Source organism: Festucalex cinctus, chromosome 4 (assembly GCF_051991245.1).
Source record: "Festucalex cinctus isolate MCC-2025b chromosome 4, RoL_Fcin_1.0, whole genome shotgun sequence".
Taxonomy (NCBI): Eukaryota; Metazoa; Chordata; class Actinopteri; order Syngnathiformes; family Syngnathidae; genus Festucalex; species Festucalex cinctus.
The window spans coordinates 27,488,579-27,509,741 of NC_135414.1; the positions used below are offsets into that span (position 1 = coordinate 27,488,579).

Genomic DNA, 21,163 nt, shown 5'->3' on the forward strand with positions numbered 1-21,163 from the left:
ACACCACAGTGTTTATTATAAAAGATTTTTCAGGCACTAGAGCCTGGGAAAGAACTTGTGTTTTGGAAAGAAATGGATCTAATCATTGACTTTTTTTTTTTTAACTTAATCCCTTAATTTCCAAAAGGAGTTATTGTTACGACTTACGACTTTATGGTAGTTATAAATTTCATCCATCCATTATGTGGCAGTATTTGCATGCTAACCCTATCATTGTTTCTGTAATTACATTACATCAAGAAAGCCTGGCCAAGAAATTACTAAATTATATCCCTTTGAGATATATTTTCACTTTAATAGCCAAAACTATTATTAGCTCTGTAGTCGTAGGCTTTTTAGTTGTGATGTCTGAGGTTTTCACATCAAAGGTGAGAATCATGTTCGCCGGAATTGAGGCTACCTGTAGGTGACATTCATTTGGGAAATGTGTAGTTTGTTTATTTTCCCAAGACCTTGCCGGGAACCTGATGTACCAATTCTACACGCACAATGCTGCTTGATAAACAACACCACATACATATTTTAGGTTGGCTTTTGGTGTTTGTACTGACACAGCTGGCAGCATGCATGCACACAAGTACCAAAAGCGAATAATGAAATGAATTAATAACAACGTACAAAATATCACAAAATCCCCCGACGAACATTTTCTGAGAAGCAGGAAAACAAAAGAGGAAGTTTATGTTGCATAAATAGTAAATACTCCTCCCCAATCAGATACAGTGCATGTTGAATACATACACAGTACAGCAGAATGTCTGTCAACGCGCTATAATTCTGACAAGAGTTTTTTTTTTTTTTCCATAGGTGCAATACATTTAAAGTATCCAAAAACTGATTGGTTTAACCACTGTGGACATATCCACACATGAAGTCAATTGCAACTTATGAGGAGGAGGTTGCATTTTCTGTCCTTATAGTGTCTGTTTCTTGAGTGTGCTTTGCTAGACAAACTTCAAAACAACGAGGGAGGAATCTAAAGATGTGAGCTCGACCCTCACATCCAACATCAGTAACCTTTGGCGCCACTAATGCTCTTCTACATGAAACACCAAAAATTCACAGACACGCTACAATCTTGTAGAAAGGCTTCCCAAAACAGCGGGAACAACCCAATTTCAGATTTTCTTCCGGTTTCAGTTCCTGTGGTCATAGTCCATAGGCCGATGTTGCAGTAACCAACTCTGTGATGTACCTATAAAAACTGTTTTGTCTTTATCGTCATCACGCTTCAAACATATATTTTTTTACATATACCATTCATTAATGTATATGCACTTTTTTAGGAATTTGCCAAAAATAGAACAGTTTGTACTTTGCTCTACTTTTTGAAAGGCAGGAAGTGGAGAGCAGCTGCTTGTCAACGCTGTCGTTTAAGCGCTTTTGTGACCATTCATGACATTCTGCTGCTCTGTTTTTATATGTTGACGCATAGAAATAAATGTGGCTGCAATTAGCAGGTAAAATTAAGGCATACAATACAAGTATAAAATTTATATTGAAAGGCAACCTGGATGACAGACAGGGCAATCCATTTGACAACTTAGAACATGTAAAAGAGAGCCCTCAAAAAGCTGTACTCTACAAAAATTCAAATATTGGTGAAATCAAATGACTACCGGTACATGGCTATGTAAATAACTGTGCCTGCTTTGTGGAAACCATGCAGAGCATACTTCAGGGGGATGTTTAAGGATGTGAATAAAGAACTGCTTAAAATAACTCATCGGGTGCTGGCCAGTGTGCATCTATATAGATGGTTAAGCAGCTAGCCAAATGAAAGGAGAATAAATGAAAGTCACTTCTCACTTTGTCCAGTATTGCTGGTCAATTATTCGCCTTAACTAACATACTGTTCATGCCATGGGCTATTCAACATTTCAACAAGAATCCAACCTCTTTCACATTTTTCACATTTTGTGTAATGATGGATAGATTAGAATTGGATCTCTGATAACTCAAATTTAAAGAGAGGAAAATATAGTAAATTTGCAATTAAGCATTTTTTTTCCGTTTTAAATAAAAAAAAAATGCTTAATTTCAGGAATTGTCTTCTAATTATATTTACACACAATATGTATAATTTCTTTTGACTTTCAGTCCTTTTGGATTCTGTATTAAATTACTGGAAGTTATTTTTAGCTAGAAGTTCTTTTTTTTTTCTTTGCGAGCAAATTAAAAAAAATAAAAATAAAACCCTCTAACTGAACTCCTCTGTTAAGAAACCTCCACCAAATATACCAATTTTACAATGAATGCCTGCGTTTCTCTTTTTGTGCATGAGTTGGTGACTTAACAATCAGTGCATGCGCACGTATTGAGAGAAAATGAAAACTGGACAGATGAACTTAACATTCATACTGTTTTTTTCAATAAATTAATGGATTTAGGGCAACATGTCTCAGGAATACTTGGGAGTTTTCACTTTGAAAATGAGATCAGTCATGACTAAAAGGCCCTACGTAGTAGTTGGCAACCACAAGCCAAGGTTTTGCCAAGGACAGAAAAACATTCACCATGAACTAGTGTGTACTCAGACGACTTGGAAGATTGTACATAGCCTTGTTTTTACAGTCTTGGAAATGTAGTCTCCATAACACAACAACGTACATGGAAGCAAAGCAAGTTGAACTGGAGATTCACTTTTAAATGACCTCTTTTGGTTAATTTCTTCCGACGTGTGTAGTGAAACTACACATTTATTAGCCCGCCTGTCACATAAAGATTTTGGCAATTACTAATACAGTACTATAAATCTAGGGCCTCTGCTATGACATTAACCTTAAATGGATGGATGGTTGGGACATAGTGAGACGTAACTGCCGGATGAAACAGGATTCAGTGAGGCTTTTATATGAATGATGATTTTCATTACTGAAAATGGCAACATGATTCTACATTCATCCATCCAATCATTCATTATCTGAACCGGTTAAAGCAAAAGAAATTGGAAGCAATATTTAACTGGACTGCAAAGTCTACCTGAACTGGGACAAAAATAGTTCTCTAACTTTGGCTTCATGTCAGCACATTAAGAGGTTTACATTGGTCGCACACGCTTAAAGCCTTGTACCCTTAATCCAAGGCCGAGGCTGATCCGAGTGCAACTGCTTCCCGTGTTCCACTAAGTAATGGTGAATGAAAAGTTAGTGTGTCTGGAATTATGTAGTTTTTTAAAAGAGATTTGCAGAAATGCCCCATGCTTCCATTAGGATATCACCATGTTGCTCGGTTGTCTTTGTGAGGTCACGTCTACCTGTGCCTCAGAAAATACTAAAACGAAAATGCTTAATACGAGGGTTAACCGAACAAGCTGTGTAAGGCTTCTGTAAGCATAAAACAACAGTACCCCTCCCTCATGTGCTGCCTCCCTTATTTGCAGGTCGAATTCCTCCTTAAACATTGATCCTCCCCAATAGGACACAGGCGAGAGGATGAGGGAGCTATTTTCGGAGCGTGAGATAACAGCCTCACTTAAAGTTCTGTAGAAGGGAAACAAAAATAGTTGTGCTACATACATGACTGACACTCTTCATGGGGCTGTCATGACTTTAGGCATATGGCACCAGTTGGTTTGGTAGTTGTCATTTCCACAGCAAATCTGCTTCTACAAGACACACATAAAATTACGCAAACATTTTGAATTAATTCAATTCATTGCACTTACACAAGTACTTATTAACCTGATTATGAAAGCTCTACTTTATTTATTTAATTATTTTTTTTGGAGTTAACTCTAGCTGTTGGTTAGAGGATGGCGCTCATCAGAATTCAGTTTCTCTTTTCTATGACGTATTTTCAGGATGGAAAATGTATTTGGTTTGACCAGAGGGCATTGAGGCTTGGGTTGCAACTTTGGTTTTTGGTTGATACGGTATCCTTACCCCATCCTTCCCTGCCAACATTGTATTTTCTGAGTATTTTCAACTAGAAGTATTCCTGCACGGGGCACCACATAACCCACCCAGTGCAACCCCAAATCTAGCTTTATCCTCTGGAAAATCCTCCCCTAATACTGATGGGATGAGAAATTTTTGGCCTGACTCCCTGTGGTATTTTTACTATGTTTCGGACTGACCTAGATTTGGGATGTGTTTTGTTTTGAGCACATGATTTTTTTTTTTTTTTTTTGGTTTGGGATAATACTGTTATGTTGTTACAAACTTGTATTGTGTTAAGCTTTCTTAACAAATACAATATTTCTTCAAAATATTTGATACTGAAGGTACATTTACCTAACAATAATCTTGAGGGGAAAAAAAGGGAAAAGACAACTGCGATTTTCATGACCATTACTGTTTACCCCAAACTGGTAGCTGTCTGAGCATTTTGTTTTTAAATTGGCCACTACTTTTTTTTTTTTTTTTAAGACCAAACAGCTAAAACAACACATTAAAAAAAACTTGTTTCGTTCTATGTTTCTAGCCTTATTACTTGTAGTAACGGGAAAGCCCTCATGTAAATGAAGAAATACTTAATGCTGATTTTCTGTCTGGGAAAAGGAGATTTAACACTCTCCAAGCTCTCATCCCCGCCTGGCCGACCTCCTAACCTACTGGCCAGACCTGCTCATGGATGGCCGCGCTGGCTCAATTCATGATGCATGCTATATCCCATTCTAAAACATCTTACATCCGGAATTATGTGATACTGCGTAGTAAGAATGTTTATCTTCTCCAAACATCGATCACCAATAAGAGATATATGTAATAATGTGAAATTTGTTTTACCATTGACCAGTACCATTGATGACATTTAATGTAGTCTCTAATAATCTCATGAATGTAATTGTTTTGTATTATTTTTTTTTACAGGGCTCCAGAAATTATTTTGGGATTGCCATTTTGTGAAGCCATAGACATGTGGTCCCTAGGCTGTGTGATAGCTGAGCTTTTCCTGGGCTGGCCCCTTTACCCCGGGGCCCTGGAGTATGACCAGGTAAGCAAACATTAGCATGACAGTTTTTCGCTTACACTGACTTTTTTTTTTTTTTCTTACTTGTTAAGATATTATGTGTTTTTGGCTATATATGCTTTTTGCAGTTTTGTGGATCTCCCCCCATTTTAAGCAACGTGATTGCTTTCTGACTTAAGAAGTATATGTTTGACCCCTTCCCCCCGTTAAAAATAAAAAATAAAAAATCTATCCAGGCCAACGTTACACCCTCCATGTTTCTGTCTGGGCCTGGGCAGCATCACATTCCCCGTTTCCACCTTTCCATTTGTTCCCCCCTCCTTCCTTTCCACTTTCTTCAGTTTGCTTTTCCAGTGTTCATGCAACTTTCCAAATGTGACAGTGAATTTTGATTTTCCATTCTATGTATTTTGTTTTTACAGATTTTGTTAAGTTTGTGGAAGCTTTTGGTTGATGCAGACTTTACCCTGAGATGTTATGAGATGGCTTAGAGCTAGGAACAAAAACCCAACGTTACACCCTCCATGTTTCTGTCTGGGCCTGGGCAGCATCACATTCCCCGTTTCCACTTTCCATTTGTTCCCCCCTCCTTCTTTTCCGCTTTCTTCAGTTTGCTTTTCCAGTGTTCATGCAACTTTCCAAATGTGACAGTGAATTTTGATTTTCCATTCTATGTATTTTGTTTTTACAGATTTTGTTAAGTTTGTGGAAGCTTTTGGTTGATGCAGACTTTACCCTGAGACGTTATGAGATGGCTTAGAGCTAGGAACAAAAATCAATGGTCTTCTGATGGAACACTGTGTTATTTAAATATACATTGAGAGATTTATTATTTTACTAAAAACTGAAAATACATTATCGGGTGGGAACGGATATTTTTTAGATTTAGCAGTCAGCTGGTGTCTGCGAGACTGAGCAGAATTGGGTTTTGCTCCTCCCAGTGGACCCCTGGCGGTGTCTTCCGGGGACCAGACTGATCAGGGCTTATGCTGAGCCGCTTTCCCCTATCCCCTCAAAGCCTGCCAGCAAAGCCTCTGTGTGCCATACTGCACCCTACCTGATGATGCTCTGCCTCCCTGCACCCTGCACTGAAGCTCATGAAGTATTTTTACGACGAGCTTTAAAAATGTCCTCTCACCGGGTCAGGGGAAGGAGAAATCAAATCACTCATCACCTCTAAAACAGAATTGACCTCAGTCAGCAGCACAAGTCTCAAAATGAAAATCTTGCTTTGCATTCGCCAGGTAACACATAATTAAGTTGCAATTGGGATATTTAAGGAGAGCATCTTCATTTCATGAAGACACCCCTTTAGAGTCTCAATTCACAGATGGGCAGATGAGTTTGGATAAAAGATGCCAAAAATAGGAGGTGTAAGATTGACTAAAAAAGAATCAAGATAATAGGTGAGAAGAATCTTGAAATAGAGGCCAGTTTATCAGAACGTGACTGAAAAATCCTGAGTGCAGAAATGCTTTTCACATTTGGTGTCACACCAAAGTGGATCCTGGACGTAAATATGACTAGCGTATGTCACAGCACGTGGGACTTTGGCTGTAACATGCTGCTGCCTCGTATAATCTTTGAATTAAAGTACCTGTTAGTAAACGTCATCAGTAGTTCGGTAAGATTTGGTTTCATTATTGAATGCTTTTCATTCACAACATGTACAGTGCTCACCATAAACAAGTGCACCATGATGGATTTGTTAGAAAATGTTGATGCTTCCTTTCAGAATCAATATTTTCTATGGTACTTGATCCAAAAATTAGTGCAAACAGATAAGTCGAGCTAAAATGTATTTAAATATAACACAAATGTGTCTGATCAGAAACAAAGTTCAGAAATTTATTTTGTTCAGTGAGAAATGGATGAAAGCCTTACTTTTCAAAAGGCGTGTACTCATATATGCTGATCTTTGTAACCTGTAGTCCCTTGGTGTGGTTTAGTCCGCAATGGAAGACGCAGAACAAACACTGAGCGCGCAAAGACCTTAGCTAATTAATTTGCAAACACTGTTCCCTTCTGGATTCTGAAATTCTCCAAGCCTGCTTACTCCCTTTCACCAATTAGGTACGACAAGTATTACAATCTGGTCACATGAGAGTTCACAGAGAGAAAGATGCACTTTGGGGAAACAAATGAACAATTTAGCTAAATTTATGTAGTGCATTTTCAAATAATTCCCATCAATGAAAAAAATAAATAAAGCAATTTACAAACAGAAAGCTGCATTTTGGGGAAACAGTCATCATTTGAAGTTCCACACAAATGATCCAACTCCAATCAACTATAATATAATATAACTATTAAAGATATAAATACAACATGCAAACTTAAGAAGCCAAGTGACAACGTTGGTTGAGCTATACACGAAAACTCCTTAGCCACTTTCAAAAGGAAGACTTCAAAGAATCGCATGACACCACAGATGAAGTGAGGGAAAAGGGAGCAAAAAAAATTCCTATTCGTGTTCTGAAAAACAACAAACACAGACTAAAACATTTATTTGAATGACAGAAGGTACATTTGTTTTCAAATTTGGGACACTTCCACAAAAATAGCATCAACAAAAGAACCATTTGTCATTTCAGTATTCCCTTGTGTTAATATACAGTGAAATGAAGTTGACTAAAATAAAGAGGCCACAGTTAGAGGCAGCTGCCTGCTGGTGTGAGGTGTCATCCACTTGCCACGGAGCGGATCTGGCTGGAGCCAACCCTTCCGTTCCGTTTTGTACTTATCTTTCTGCTCGGGGTCTGGTTCCATCTTACACAGCATAATGTATTTATAACTCCTCCTACTCCTCTCACTCCTCTTAACTTCCTCATCCTATATTACACTACCTTCTAGTTCACTTTTAATTTCATTAGCCAAACACGAGAAGCTACTCGGGTCTGGTCATAAGGGCTTGTAGTAACGCTAACACTCTTGTTTTTTCAGCCCACACGTCGCAAACCGAACCGGAACCAAACTGATGTGCAAAAACAGTCCCGCCTCTTCCGTGGCATGTACCCCATTGGAATATAATATTCAGAGATGAGATGTGCCTTTTTGTAGCAAATGCTAGAAGCAATAGAAATACAATCAATATGTGTTCATATCCGGATTAAGTAAAAACAAAGATTTTCTTGGTCCATTTGTTTTGGTCATCGTGTGATCTCGCAGATTCTGCCAAGGGAGGCCTTTTGGGCAAGAAGCAAGGGTTTTTTCCGCCCCCACACACACTGGCTGTTTTTTTTTTTTTTTTTTTATTTTTTTATTGTGCAGACTTTCTTGTTTATGTAGGGCTGATGAAGAGAGGGGAAATGTAATTATTGCGCTTTTAAGTGACTGCTCAGGATTGCATGGATTTCTTAACAGTGTCATCATGGTATGAGAGGCAGTGGAAAGCTTTTTGGTTGACACGCAGTGCTTAAAAAAAAATGAGACTTCAAACCACCCGTCCATTGTAAGTTTTACGCCACAGTTAGCTAAAAATATACATCATTAGTACCGGTAATCAACATTTTTTTTTTCCCCCCCTGTAACTGTTATCACGTGTAAATTTACGTGTGTATGTTTCTAGAAGCTGTAGGGGGGGGGTCAAGGAAAGCCTGGTGGCCGCTGAGCTAATAAAACACTGGGCCTCTGATGTGTTTTTTTTTTAGAACTTATATCTTGATTTTGATGAACACAATCATAATATTCACATATTGTTCATGATGGGAGTACTTGGAGAGACTTTTTTTGGGGGGTGGTCCTTGGTGTAAAAGTTTGAAAACCACTGATTTAATAAATGAGCACTGTACATGAATGTGATACTTAATTTGACTGCCGATTTACTGTACATCTTGAAAATTTATATGAAACCAGGAACCAGATGGCTTTGCTTTTCTCAAAAACAAATTAAGCTTTTCTTATTACATCGACAACATAGACATATGTTCCGCCCACACACAGACACATTGCTTGTTTAAACCCCAGGATCAGACAAACATTCAAGCTCGAGCTCAATAAATGCCTCGACCAGAGATCAACACATGAAATGACGCCAGCACAAACATTCTCGGGGGCCGATAGTAAACTTTCAGCCATGCAACATGTTTTCATCGCCACAGCTCGCCGTGTTTTGTGAAGTTTAAAAAGCAGAAGTACACTGTATTTTTATACATTGTGATTCTACGACAACATTGCAAATACAGTTGATGTCCAACTCTCCATCTAAGGTTCTTGTAAAATGTTGCTTTTTCTATACGTCTTTTGTAAGTCTCAGCACTCTTTGTACATCTCGAGTCTGCTTTTGGAGGTTTTTCAACAATGTCATTGTGTCCTTGTTCCACGTTTTGTTTTTTAAAGCTTTTTTTTATTGTCTTGTTTTTTTTAGCCATGGAAAATTAACCTTGTTTTTAGCCATGGAAAATTAATACGAGACTTTTCACTCCCATATAATTCTCATTTTGTAAACAACTTCCACTCTACTGATGTTTTTCAATTTCTAAAATATAATCCCCAAGAGCTGAGCTTTTCGCAACGTTACGTTCAATGTCTGTCATACTGGTATGCGCAAATAGTGTGACATAACGGGATTTTAGCATATTAAGGGTTATACTGGCGCTACAATGATGGACATGGTGTGACACATCTCTGTCACTGTGTGGCTCCATGCTTCTTTGCAGTGCTGAATCTGTAATGCTTGTTGTCCTTAACACTGAAGTGTGATTGACGTCAGCGAGGCTTCTCACTGGCCTCCTCACATAAACCTGTGTGTGTGTGCGTGTGTCACACTCCTACGAAGAGCCATCATTACCAAGGAAAGGCGTCTGGCATTTAGCGCGGGAGGGACCTTGTTATCACAGCTAACATGTAAAGACCCTGACACCTGTCAGACATCAGCACAGGGATATTTGGGTTTAACTGTTTGACATGAACTGCAGTCTTCAAGGTCTGTGATGCAGGGCCCAGATGGAGACAATCTGAACTCAGTGACTCTGACTGTCAGTGATTTAACAGAATTATGTCACTGTTGTTGACCTTTATAATGATCATAAGTGTGCTGCGTGTGGTTATTAAATAAATTTTGCTGCCTTTATTTCCTGCGCGAGATTGCTATCATACCTATCAATAGAGTTATTGTTTATTTTCTCTCTCCATTCCTCTTTTCTGCCCAACTAGATTCGCTACATTTCTCAGACACAAGGTTTGCCTGGAGAGCATTTACTGAACGCAGGGACAAAGACAGTACGTTTCTTTTGCAGAGAGTCGGACTCGCCTTATGGAGTCTGGAGAATAAAGGTGAACAGTTTACTGGTGCACAATCACACTGAAACCTCTTTTCCTAATTTAACTCCAATGACACCCTACTACTAAACATTTTTCTGTCTCCACAGTCTACAGACGAGCACGAGGCAGAAACGGGGATGAAATCGAAGGAAGCGAGGAAGTACATCTTCAGCTCTTTGGATGACATAGTGCATGTATGTTCAACTCTCCTGACCTCTAATAGGAAACTTCCAAAGAAGTTCAACTTCAGATGTTTACAGGATGTCGTTCTTTTTCTGCTGAAGTGAATAGAAAAGCACAATACAGAACTTGCTAATAAGAGTGAGGACATTTTGTAATCTAAATTTCTCAGTTAAACATTAAACAGAAAAAAAAAACCTCTAGGTTTTAGTCATCCTTTACTCAGAAGATGGGAAATTCCCATACAACTACAGGTGTTAATCGTTTTCTCTTCTAAGTCTGAATTGGTGTCACCATTAGGGATAGACGCTGATTATCGGCGCTGATATAGGGCATTTTGATGAGTATCTGATGGGCCTTTTTTAAAAATCTGAATGCCAATAAAAAGTCAATCTAAAACTGTTTTAATCTCGGGGAACTATTTATTTCAATTTTTAGTTAACTTTATAAAAGATGCTGCCGACTCTGGGACCCTTCTGAATGAAATCTGAAAGTTTAAGATATCTGTTTGTTTATTTGTTTTTTCCAGGTAAATTTTGAAAAACAATATTTACTGTAGAAAACTAGAGAGCTATGGTATTGTTAAAGTTTCTATTGAACTTAAGACATACTTATAATCTTAGGAGTTCCCTTAACAAGGATTTTGTCTAAGATAAAAAAAATAATAATAAAAAAATACATTTCTATATTTCAAAAAGTCATAAAAAATGCTCAATAAACATTCTTTAAGTCATTACAACAAAATCAAGATTGGCATTTGTATTTAAAAAAAAAGAAAAAGAAAGATATGCCAATATCTCCCGCCCACCTTTATTTTTAATTTTTAATTTTTTATTTTTAAAGTATTGAAAATGAATATTGGCTCCAAATATCTGTTATCGGCCTCCTTGGCAATTAATAATCGGCATCGGTATTGGCCCTGAACAAAACATATTGGTCTATCTCTAGTCACCATTTCTAATTTATGGAAATATACACCATATTACAATAATATTATCATGACTAAAAATGTACAATTATTCCAAATGGACTGAGTTGACATAAATATTTTGTCATCTAAATATTTTGTGATGTAAATATTTTGTTCCAGGTGAACCTGGTGATGAATCTAGAAGGCAGCGACTTGCTCGCCGAGAAGGCAGACCGCCGGGAGTTTGTGAGTCTGCTGAAGAAAATGTTGCTCATCGATGCAGAGGAGAGGATCACCCCCGCCGACGCTCTCAGTCACCCCTTTGTGACAATGCAACACCTTCTCGACTTTCCTCATAGCAACCAGTGAGTCCATTTAAACTCACTTCGTGCGGACGTGATAACAGGTTGGGCATCAGTTTGACCTCCTTAACCTCTTGTGTGCACAGTGTGAAGTCGTGTTTCCACATCATGGATATTTGCCCAACCCGTCCCAACACGTATGAGGCATCCAACAGGAGTAAGGGACCCTTCGTCAGACCCGGGGCCGCTACTGCCGCAGCCACAGTTAATCACCCGTTCAACAAAATGACTGTTGTCCACCCTCAAGTAAGCCAAATACAACCTGTTGTCCATACCTGTCTCCCTGTATTCTTATATTGTCTCTCTCATGCTCGTTGGAGGAATGGATGCAACGCAACACTTGGGGATTTGGGCAGTAGCACGCAAAAGAAAAATAATAATCAGGGTATAAAACTAAACCTTTTCTTCTACGTATACTGCAGTGCTTCTCACCTCTGCATGACACTGTATCCGTATTAATGTAAAAGAGAATAAAAAAAGAACGAAATATGGACCAACTTACAACAAAGAATAGCTTTATTAACCATAATAGAAAAGATTTAAATTTCTTCTGAAATTCAAAAATAAAATTAAATCCTTAACTATTAACATTTTTTGACTGACCATGTCAAACCATATGATTCTGAAATATAAAATCAATAAATAATAATGCATTCAAACTGATCACCAACATTAACTCAGGAGCACAATATAAAAAAAAAAAAAACTTTAACCTGCAAAACAAAAATATATGAAATAATTTGTGTTGATTTTTTTTATTATTATTTTTTGTTGTTGTGTGCAAAGTGCGCATGCTCAGTGCAAACAAAACCCCTACACCACCGAGCGAATGCTACCTGCGGACACTCTGCCAATAATGAGAGCGCCACTGCCCCCTAATGTAGTGGAGGTGCAATTGCACTTTATTCTAGGACAGTAAAAAAAAATCAAAATACAAAAATAAAAAGCATGTTCCTCGAGGTTAAATGCGCCCCCCTTGATGGAGCCTCGCGCCCCACTATTTCAGAAGCACTGGTATACTGTAAGGTGTTTATGTCTCTGGATTGTCAAGAACCTCTCAAATCAGGATCCCACAAAGTAAAAGCATAAAGTATTCCTTCAACAACTCCTAATTAATTCTCATGAGAAACTTTTGTATTTGGGTCAGAAATGTATGATCACACTGAGGATTCATTTGCAAGTGCTTTTGGCGACTAATGAATGCCACACTACACTGAATGGTCCACATAAATAGAGTTCAGGATGGGTGGTGAATGGCAAATATTGATGATTTCAAAATTTATTCGCTGTGAATCATTCTATTTAGGAATGCATTGGAATGCATTGTTCAGGCTTTGATTTTGAAAACAAAAATACAACTATCATGAGAATATTGATATTTTTTTTTTTTTTTTTTTATTCTGGATTAGAAATTATTCTAATATATAAAAACATGTTGTGTTCTACTTCCAGTCTGAAGGTTTAATAAACACCTCCTTGCCCTTGTTGCCTTCAAAACTGCAGACTTGCCCCTGTGACTGCGTTGTAGCTCCGCTGTCATGGCAACAAAATCACGTCATGTTGCTGAGGTCATGGCAACGCTGCAAATCTGTTGTTGCTGAGGAGAAATAAGGAGCTGACCCTTTTTTTCTGCCAGTGCCACTTTATGATGAAAATGTCCAAATCAGTGGTTCTACATATGCTACCCGGAAACAAGAAAACACAAATTATGAAAGGAGAAGCGTTTGCCCCTCCCCCAATAAATTAAGTCACATTTTTCACTTTCCCAAGGTCTGTGTCTGTCTGTGACATGCTTTTGTCAAAATACCCCAAAAATCAAGAATTACAGCAAACTTAACATCCTCTATTTTGACCCAGGCTGAAAACGACTACTACTACTACTTGCTTCTCCTTGTCTGCCTTTTTCAATAATAATGCTTATTAGATATGTAGCTTATTTTCTGCCACATAGGTGAGGAGTAGTTACCTAAAAGAGAGGATAATGTTTAGCCGCTCCAGAAAGCAAGTGGAGCAAGTAAGTTAACCTTAGACCCCATCCAAACAAGGGGATGCTTTTATTTTATTTATTTATTATTTTATTTTATTTTATTTTATTTTATTTTATTTTATTTTATTTTATTTTATTTTATTTTATTTTATTTTATTATTTTACTTCTTTTTTTTTTATTATTATTTTTTTATGCCGCTTCTCATTGGTTATCTTGGTCAGAGAGGAAGAAGCCGGGTGTGTATGTATGAAATTATTGACACAACAGATTCTGGGTCAGTCAGTTCGGCTTTGGCGATCGCATGATCTCATTTTCTGGAATTGTGAATTCGATCCAAAAACAAATCGTTGTCACTTCAACTGTCTAGATAGAAAGTCGTGGGTGGAGAAATGCTGTTTGGGGCCGTATTATGTAAATTATCCGATTTTATCATGTCACAGTTCGACAGAATTCTGAACTGCTTGCTCAAAGACACATTTTCGGAAAAGGCACCTCACAAAAGATTAATTGGGTTATTAATTTGTCACTTGCACTCCAGAGATTTGTATTTGTATACAGGCAATTAAAAAGTCAATTTTTCATAATACGCCCCTTTTAACACAATGCAAGGCTGACATTTGCGTTTTAAATTCAAGCAGCTTCTTTAATGTAGCCACTTTTATTCAACCTCAGGAAACCATATTGAGTGACGTGCGCTGCACTAATAAGGACTTGTAATTCTTTAACCTTGTGACGTGCGGCTTTGCGTTAACAATTATGTGCAGCCACACAGAAGCTAGTGGAGAACAATATTGGCCTAGTTCTCACTATCCAGTAAATGTAATGATGACAACTGAGTCTGTTCTTTTGTTAAATTACAATTCACTCAAAGTATAAATGTTTTAGTTATACTTGAAGTCATAAATATATTTTTGGATCTGATTAAAATAAATCATTTTTTTTTTTTTTTTTTTTTTTTTTTTTTTTTTTTTTTTTATAAATAAAGGCATTGGCACCATCTGCCCCCTCGGTGTTGCACCCTGGAATACCATTACAACCAGGAAGTGGACAGTTTGGAGGCAATGATTCATTTCAACAGGCACTCATCTTATGTCCACCCACTATTCAAGGTAGGATGTAAATATACATTTTACGCATATTCACAGTACAAATTGTACTTGTATATCTAATTTATTGTAGGATAGTTGAATTGAATTTTTGTTTCTTATCGTGCCAATTCAAGTTACCTCAAGGCACTTTGCATTCAGAGAGCCTCTCGTTCCATGTTCCTTTAAGAAACCAACTGTGACCAAGTATTCTGTGTTTTATCCTTTGCAGGAATACCCACCAACACTGTGAAACCAGCTGGCTACTCTGTTCGAATGGAGGCCTCTGTGCCCCTGGTCACTCAAGCGCCCCCAATCCAGCCCATCCAAATCAGACCAGGAGTTATCACGCAGGTGCTGCACTCACACATTTTTGTCTATACTTTATTGTACATACCTGCATTATTAACAATGACCCTTTTACTTCTTGTACATGAAACTACAACAGTATGACCTTGACAGATAAGATTGCTCAACACATAAAATGTACCTGTTTGTTTTAGACTGCTCGCCTTCCTATCGAGCTCATCCCCTCAATCAGGCTGCATAAGAATCGTCCCATAATAATTTACTGTGCACTCTCTTAGGGATGTAACGATAAGGGCAATATCGTGATTTTGTGATATTAAAACTGCCACAATATCATCGTCATCATGTTCCCATTATTTAAAAAGGAACACATCTGTTAAAAAAGTCAAGTTGATTTCCATTTGTGCAGTTCCAGCACCCTCTAGTGGCTAGTTTATTAGTGCTATTTAATTTTCATTAGGGATGTTTTGGCCTTCTATGTTTAAAATCTATGCTAATTGTCAGATAAAGAGGAACCTAATTTGCTTGTGACACGATCAATATGATGATAATTATCGTATCGTGACCTTCATATCGTGATATCGTATCGTGATGTTTGGATATCGTTACAACCCTACTTTCTTGTGTATATTTGATCTCACCTAACTACTAAAAGTCCCACAACAGAAGCTATAAAGTGGAGTTTTTATTTATTTATTTATTTATTTATTTATTTATTTATTTTGATGACATGAAAATTGTGTGATGATCACTGATGAGATTAACGCGTCCTCTTTGGATTCTCTGCGCTTAAACAGGCCTGGTCGAACCGAGCCCAGCAGATTTTGGTGCCCACTTGGCAGCAAGTGACATCAGTTCCCCCACCGCCAACCACTTTGGCGTCTGACACAGTGGCGGGCCCAGCGAGAGTGGGTGACTGGGGGTAAGTTAAATCTGAGTTATGTTGGTCATACTTTCTAACAATAATGCACTTCAATTCAAGTTTAAAAAAAAAAAATAGAGGGAGGGTGTTGTTAGCCTAAGTTGTTTTGCTATCGTGTGAGATCTGGTTGCGCTGCAACCCAGACACAGAAAGCTGTCTCCCTTGAATATTAATGATTGGTGAGTCATATGCGTGTCCTTTGGGACTGAGACCATTTTGTCAGTAATGGTGCTAAAGGCTTTTGGCTCAACGTGCAATGTTCTGTTTTCTTAATGCAGGAAAGTGCGTCCCCATGGTAACCATTACAGCTCAATGATTGCCCACCCTCAGCCGTTCTTAACCAACCAAATGACCATGCCCGCCCACCAGCCAATCAACATAGGCATTGCACACGTGGTGTGGCCCCAGCCTGCTGCTAACAAGAGAGCGAGGCCTTGTACCTACAGGTATGTCATGTGAGTTGCTTTATTCACTGAAATTAAAATATGCAGATTCACTGCATCCCATTGAGTATTGTTGCTACTATTTTGCCCCTCTTATGCTGCTAAATAAGCTTAACCAGACTTTTAAAAACATCTCTTATTCTGCATCACACAAACCGCAATCATGATTAAAGATTTAAGGTGTCCATGGATAAATTACTTTCTCTGCAAATAAATGATTTTGCCATCAAAAGTCCTTTTGACGTGTAACAAAAACAAAAAAACACTAAAGTCCTGGAAATTTAAACCACTGTTCTGCTCAACATGTTTCTAACCAAAAGCTAGTTACTTTTCTGCCTTCTGGTCAGTTACTAGTGTTTTTAGTGTAACCAAACCATGTTTGACTGCTCATAGAAAAAGTTGAAAGTAGAGCTGTCAAGATTAATCGACAAGTAACAGTTTAATAGACAGCTATTTTGATAGTTTGAGTAATCGTTTGGGGCCACCTCTGATTTCAACATATCAGTAGTAATTGTTCCCTGATTTCTGTAGTCCTTCATGAAAGAATTCTGTGTTTTATCGAAATAAAACATTTGCAAACATCTTTTTTTTTTTTTTTTTTTTTTACTTTAGAAAACATTGACTGAACAGGTAACATAGTACAACATCACCCCCACCCCCTTTTTTTATCAGTACAAAATAAACACCAATCACTGGTTAATAAATAGTAATCAGGGGGAAAAATGCTTTTGTAATTCACTGTCATACAAATTGAAATGAATCCAGTTAGTCAATTAATCGATTGAATAATCGATAGATTAATCGATTCTAAAAATACTTATTTATCTATGTATTTCTTTATTTTTCTATTCACTCGCCTAATTTTTATTAACTGATGTAAAATTTATTAACTTGTAAAAAAACAAAAAAAAAACAGCACATTGTATACAGCAATGCCTGTTTTTAAAGCAACTTTATAAATAAAGTTGAGTTGAGTTGAAAGTAGATCGTCTAATTACTTTTGGCTGGTTCAATGCTTATACAGTATTATGACAGAACACAATATTCTGAATCTTGAAAGATCAGCCAAAATGCTGTAAAATGGCCGGCAGTGAATAAGTTTATCAACATATTGTCAGATGTTAGCCAGACTTGACTTTATTATGAGTGCTCTTTTTCTTGATGTAATGGCGACATGTTTCCTCCTCCTGCAGAGGCAGCAGCTTTTCCCAAAACACAAACACCCAAAATTTACCATGCCAATCCCCAAAGATGGCTGACACAGCAAAGAATGTGGAAGACGCAGCAGGGGAAGAAGCGAGGTGCCCTGAAGAGGGGCATGCTGTTATACAGGAGCAAGAAACAGAGCAGACGGAAGACGACGACGACTGCTGTAAAGTCGAGGCGGACTGCGAGGACCTCTCGGTTTCGCAAGAGCAGCGGCACGCCATGGTGATCTCGGAGCTAACTAGCCCCTCTGTCAGTGTCATCAGCATCAGTAGTGATGAAGAGGAGAGCGCACCAAGGCACTCGATGGGCGAGTGAGTCCAGCGCTCGGTCCCCTGAGCGAAAAATAGCTACGGCTCAGTGGTAAAATGTCTTTTTTTGTCTTTGTCAGATGTAAAGGAAGTGCAGATTGCGAGGCATGCCAGAGCACGGTTAGTATGGAGAGAGTGTGCTCCCTCAGCAGCCCCGACAGCACGCTCAGCACCAGCTCTTCAGCCTCCGTGCAGTCCAGCACGTCACCCTGTAAACATCCCAACAGGTATGACCAACACAGGCTATTAGTCAACACAACAAAATAATTGTCCGTCATGTTTTCCTTCTCTCTCCTCCCGCCCACAGTATGTCAGATGATGAACAGGAGAGTGGGTGCGACACGGTGGACATTTCACCTGCCTCCAACGGCAATAACAACAGTCCCTTCCCCGAGCGACGTTACATGGCAAACAGCAATCAGAACGGCAAGCCTCGTGTTTCATGCGTTGCCCTGGAAACCGAGGCCAGCAAGCCAGCCGTGCGTACTGCCGCGGTGCCTCCGATGAGGGTGCGGAACAGCAACATTGCCGTCAGTGAAACACCTGGCAACATAGGTAATGCTGACCACTTACAGTGCACGAACTAATACATCAAGACTGGATTTGATATTCCATGTAGAACTGACTCATGCAGATCTGTGTTAATATAGTTAAAGGGGAAGTCTACCTTAAAGGGATACTTGACTCCTTGAGACATTTTCAGCAGTAAAAAGTTGCAGTTTTATCCACAATGCATTTGATACTTTTATTATTTTTCAAGTACAATTAATACAATTTAAAACTAATTTTGCCACTTCCTGTTGATGCAGCAAAATCCAGCCGTCTTTATCCATCTCGGGGCCAGCCATTTTGCCACTTGTTGTCGACTGAAGATGACGTCACAGTTGCTTATATCTCAGGGAACAACCAATCACAGCTCAGCTTCACAAAAAAGGTGACCTGTGATTGGTTGTTGCCCGAGCGCTGAGCAACTGTGATGTCATGTTCAGTCGACAGCAAGTGACAAAATGGCCGCCTTCTGATATGGATAAAAACGGCTGGATTTTGCTGTTTAACTCATATTCCACAAATGTAATATCAATCAGAATGTCATGTTTAGACTAGTGAGGTCACATGTACCATATTATTGTCAAAAAAATGTTTAAGGCTGACTTTCCCCTTTAACACATTGACTGCCATAGACGTATATAGACGTCAAAGATTCCTTTGGACTGGGCTGGCAGAGTTAACTCATTTACTGCCAGCCCAGTCCAAAGGAATCTTTGACGTCTATACACGTCTATGGCAGTCATCGTGTTAAGCGAGTAATGAGCCCTGGATTACTGACTTGGCCACACAGGAGAGCAGCGAGTGCTAGGTCATGATAGCTCAAAAGTCTAGTCACCACTTGCTGCTGTCTGCTCTACAGGTCACATGGCTTGGGATTACGCCATCTTAGTCGACCACTGTGGTTCTCCCAGGTGATTATGGGTGACCTGACTGACTTATCTGAGCTCATTTCCGAAATGGATTTTTTTTTCTTTCTGCCAATAGTCTTAATTCCAAACTGACTCTGCTAGCCTGTGTATCTGTGTGGGTGTGAGCTTCATCAAGCTACACATGGCATGTGGCGATTTTGCTTTGAATGAAATATTCAAAACATGCATACCGACCAGTAAGCACATTTCCTGGCTGTCATCAATACAAAAGTTTGAATATTTCATCCATTCACGTGTAAACGAGGTTTTCCACACGCCATGAGTAGGGTTTAGAAACAGCTGTGGCCAGTGGGACGTCAACGTGTCTTTATTGAACGTTTATTTAACTTTGCCGCCCCACACTATTTTTATATTCTAAAGTTGGGGTTAGCGAAGGTTGCTATGTAAATCCTTCACAGGAATCATTCAGTCATATCACCTTTCATGTCAGTCATGTCTCAGCTCCAACCAGCAACTGCGGCCCCACATAAAAGGGCACAACTTGCTATTCCAGGGCTACCAGCTCTATTTATAGCTGATGATCTGGCCTCACTATAAGCTCTATGAAAGAGCTTAGTTACCAGTTCCTCTCTGATCCCACAAACATGTCTATTTATAATCAGAGCGATCACATTCAGAGGACCGATGCCACCACGGTGAAAATTTGGAGCTGATCAAACTTCTAAAATTGCAGACAACTGATAAAGCCTCCTGCCACAATTGTTGTTTAATGTCATCTACTTTTAGCAATGACATGCGTTTGCTCTTCCGTCTTTGCACAAATGATATTTATGCAAGAAATGAATGTCATCCTCCTCTCTTTGGTCCCCCCCCCCCCCGCTTCTTGCTCAGTTTTGGAGTCTTCATACCAGTCCAAAGGGAGAGGCTCTTCTGGGCGCCATCATCATCACTCCACTCCTCTGCTCAACCGTTCCCAAAAGATCACCCCTTCATTCCAGCCCCAGCAGCAGCAAGCCTTAGGCTTTGGGCAGGTGAGAACTTGCGGCAGCATGCGTTAGATAATACACAAGTCACACCCTCGCGCTCGCATGCCAGGAAGCGTGTTGTTTGACTGCAGTGGAGATTTCCCAGAATAAGAATGAGTTTGAGAAAACAAGTTGAAATATGATATCAGTCAGTAATTTTTAAAGTGTGATTTGGGTAGCATTAGGCACGCAAAAATAATCTCTGGATTAAATACAAATGAAATTTACTTTGAAAACATGAAATAAGATCAAACATAAGCGGAAAAGCATTCAGGTCAGTGAAAGATTGGCTGTATTCTCACATTATTCTCAAGATTCCAAGATGAACCTTTTTCTCTTCTTCACTGGCCCTAATCATTTTCCGTAAACATAGGTACATTCCAATATATTTGCATTTAATCTTTAAATGGGAAGTCAGTCAAAAAATACATTCAATCTTTACAATAATATTTTCAATGCAGCCCCACAAGAATAAAAACACTGTATTCTGCTTAATATTGCATTTAAGGAATATGAATTAAGCAGCGGAATCCACCCATTTTTATCCATCTCAGGGGGCGGCCATTTTGCCACTTGCTGTTGACTGAAAATGACCTCGCAGTTGCTCAGGTAATAACCAATCACGGCTCACATGTTTTCTGAAGCTAAGCCGTGATTAGTCCTTAACTGAGCCCATGTGATGTCATTTTCAGTCGACAGCATGTGGTGGTCAAAAGACAAAATGGCTGACCCAGATGATGTATAAAAACGGGTGTACTTTTCTGCTTAATTCACATTCCACAATGCAATATTAATCCAATGTTTAGTGCAGACACATACAGTACAACA

General features: G+C 38.8%; 1 protein-coding gene across 5 annotated transcripts in view; it reads left to right on the forward strand.

Annotated features, from left to right (window-relative positions):
* Positions 1-21,163, forward strand: part of hipk3b (homeodomain interacting protein kinase 3b) — a 37,446-nt gene that overhangs the window by 9,390 nt on the left and 6,893 nt on the right. For 3 of the 5 annotated variants that reach the window (XM_077520034.1, XM_077520032.1, XM_077520033.1), the window contains exons 3-16: positions 4,815-4,938; positions 10,069-10,188; positions 10,284-10,370; positions 11,447-11,631; positions 11,715-11,874; positions 14,602-14,725; positions 14,934-15,055; positions 15,808-15,932; positions 16,211-16,378; positions 17,569-17,895; positions 17,973-18,119; positions 18,200-18,447; positions 19,301-19,352; positions 20,202-20,341. In XM_077520034.1, the coding sequence (XP_077376160.1) occupies positions 4,815-4,938; positions 10,069-10,188; positions 10,284-10,370; positions 11,447-11,631; positions 11,715-11,874; positions 14,602-14,725; positions 14,934-15,055; positions 15,808-15,932; positions 16,211-16,378; positions 17,569-17,895; positions 17,973-18,119; positions 18,200-18,447; positions 19,301-19,352; positions 20,202-20,341 (2,129 nt within the window). The remainder of the gene's footprint in view (positions 1-4,814; positions 4,939-10,068; positions 10,189-10,283; positions 10,371-11,446; positions 11,632-11,714; positions 11,875-14,601; positions 14,726-14,933; positions 15,056-15,807; positions 15,933-16,210; positions 16,379-17,568; positions 17,896-17,972; positions 18,120-18,199; positions 18,448-19,300; positions 19,353-20,201; positions 20,342-21,163) is intronic. The other 2 variants (XM_077520036.1, XM_077520035.1) reach the window with 1 other exon arrangement.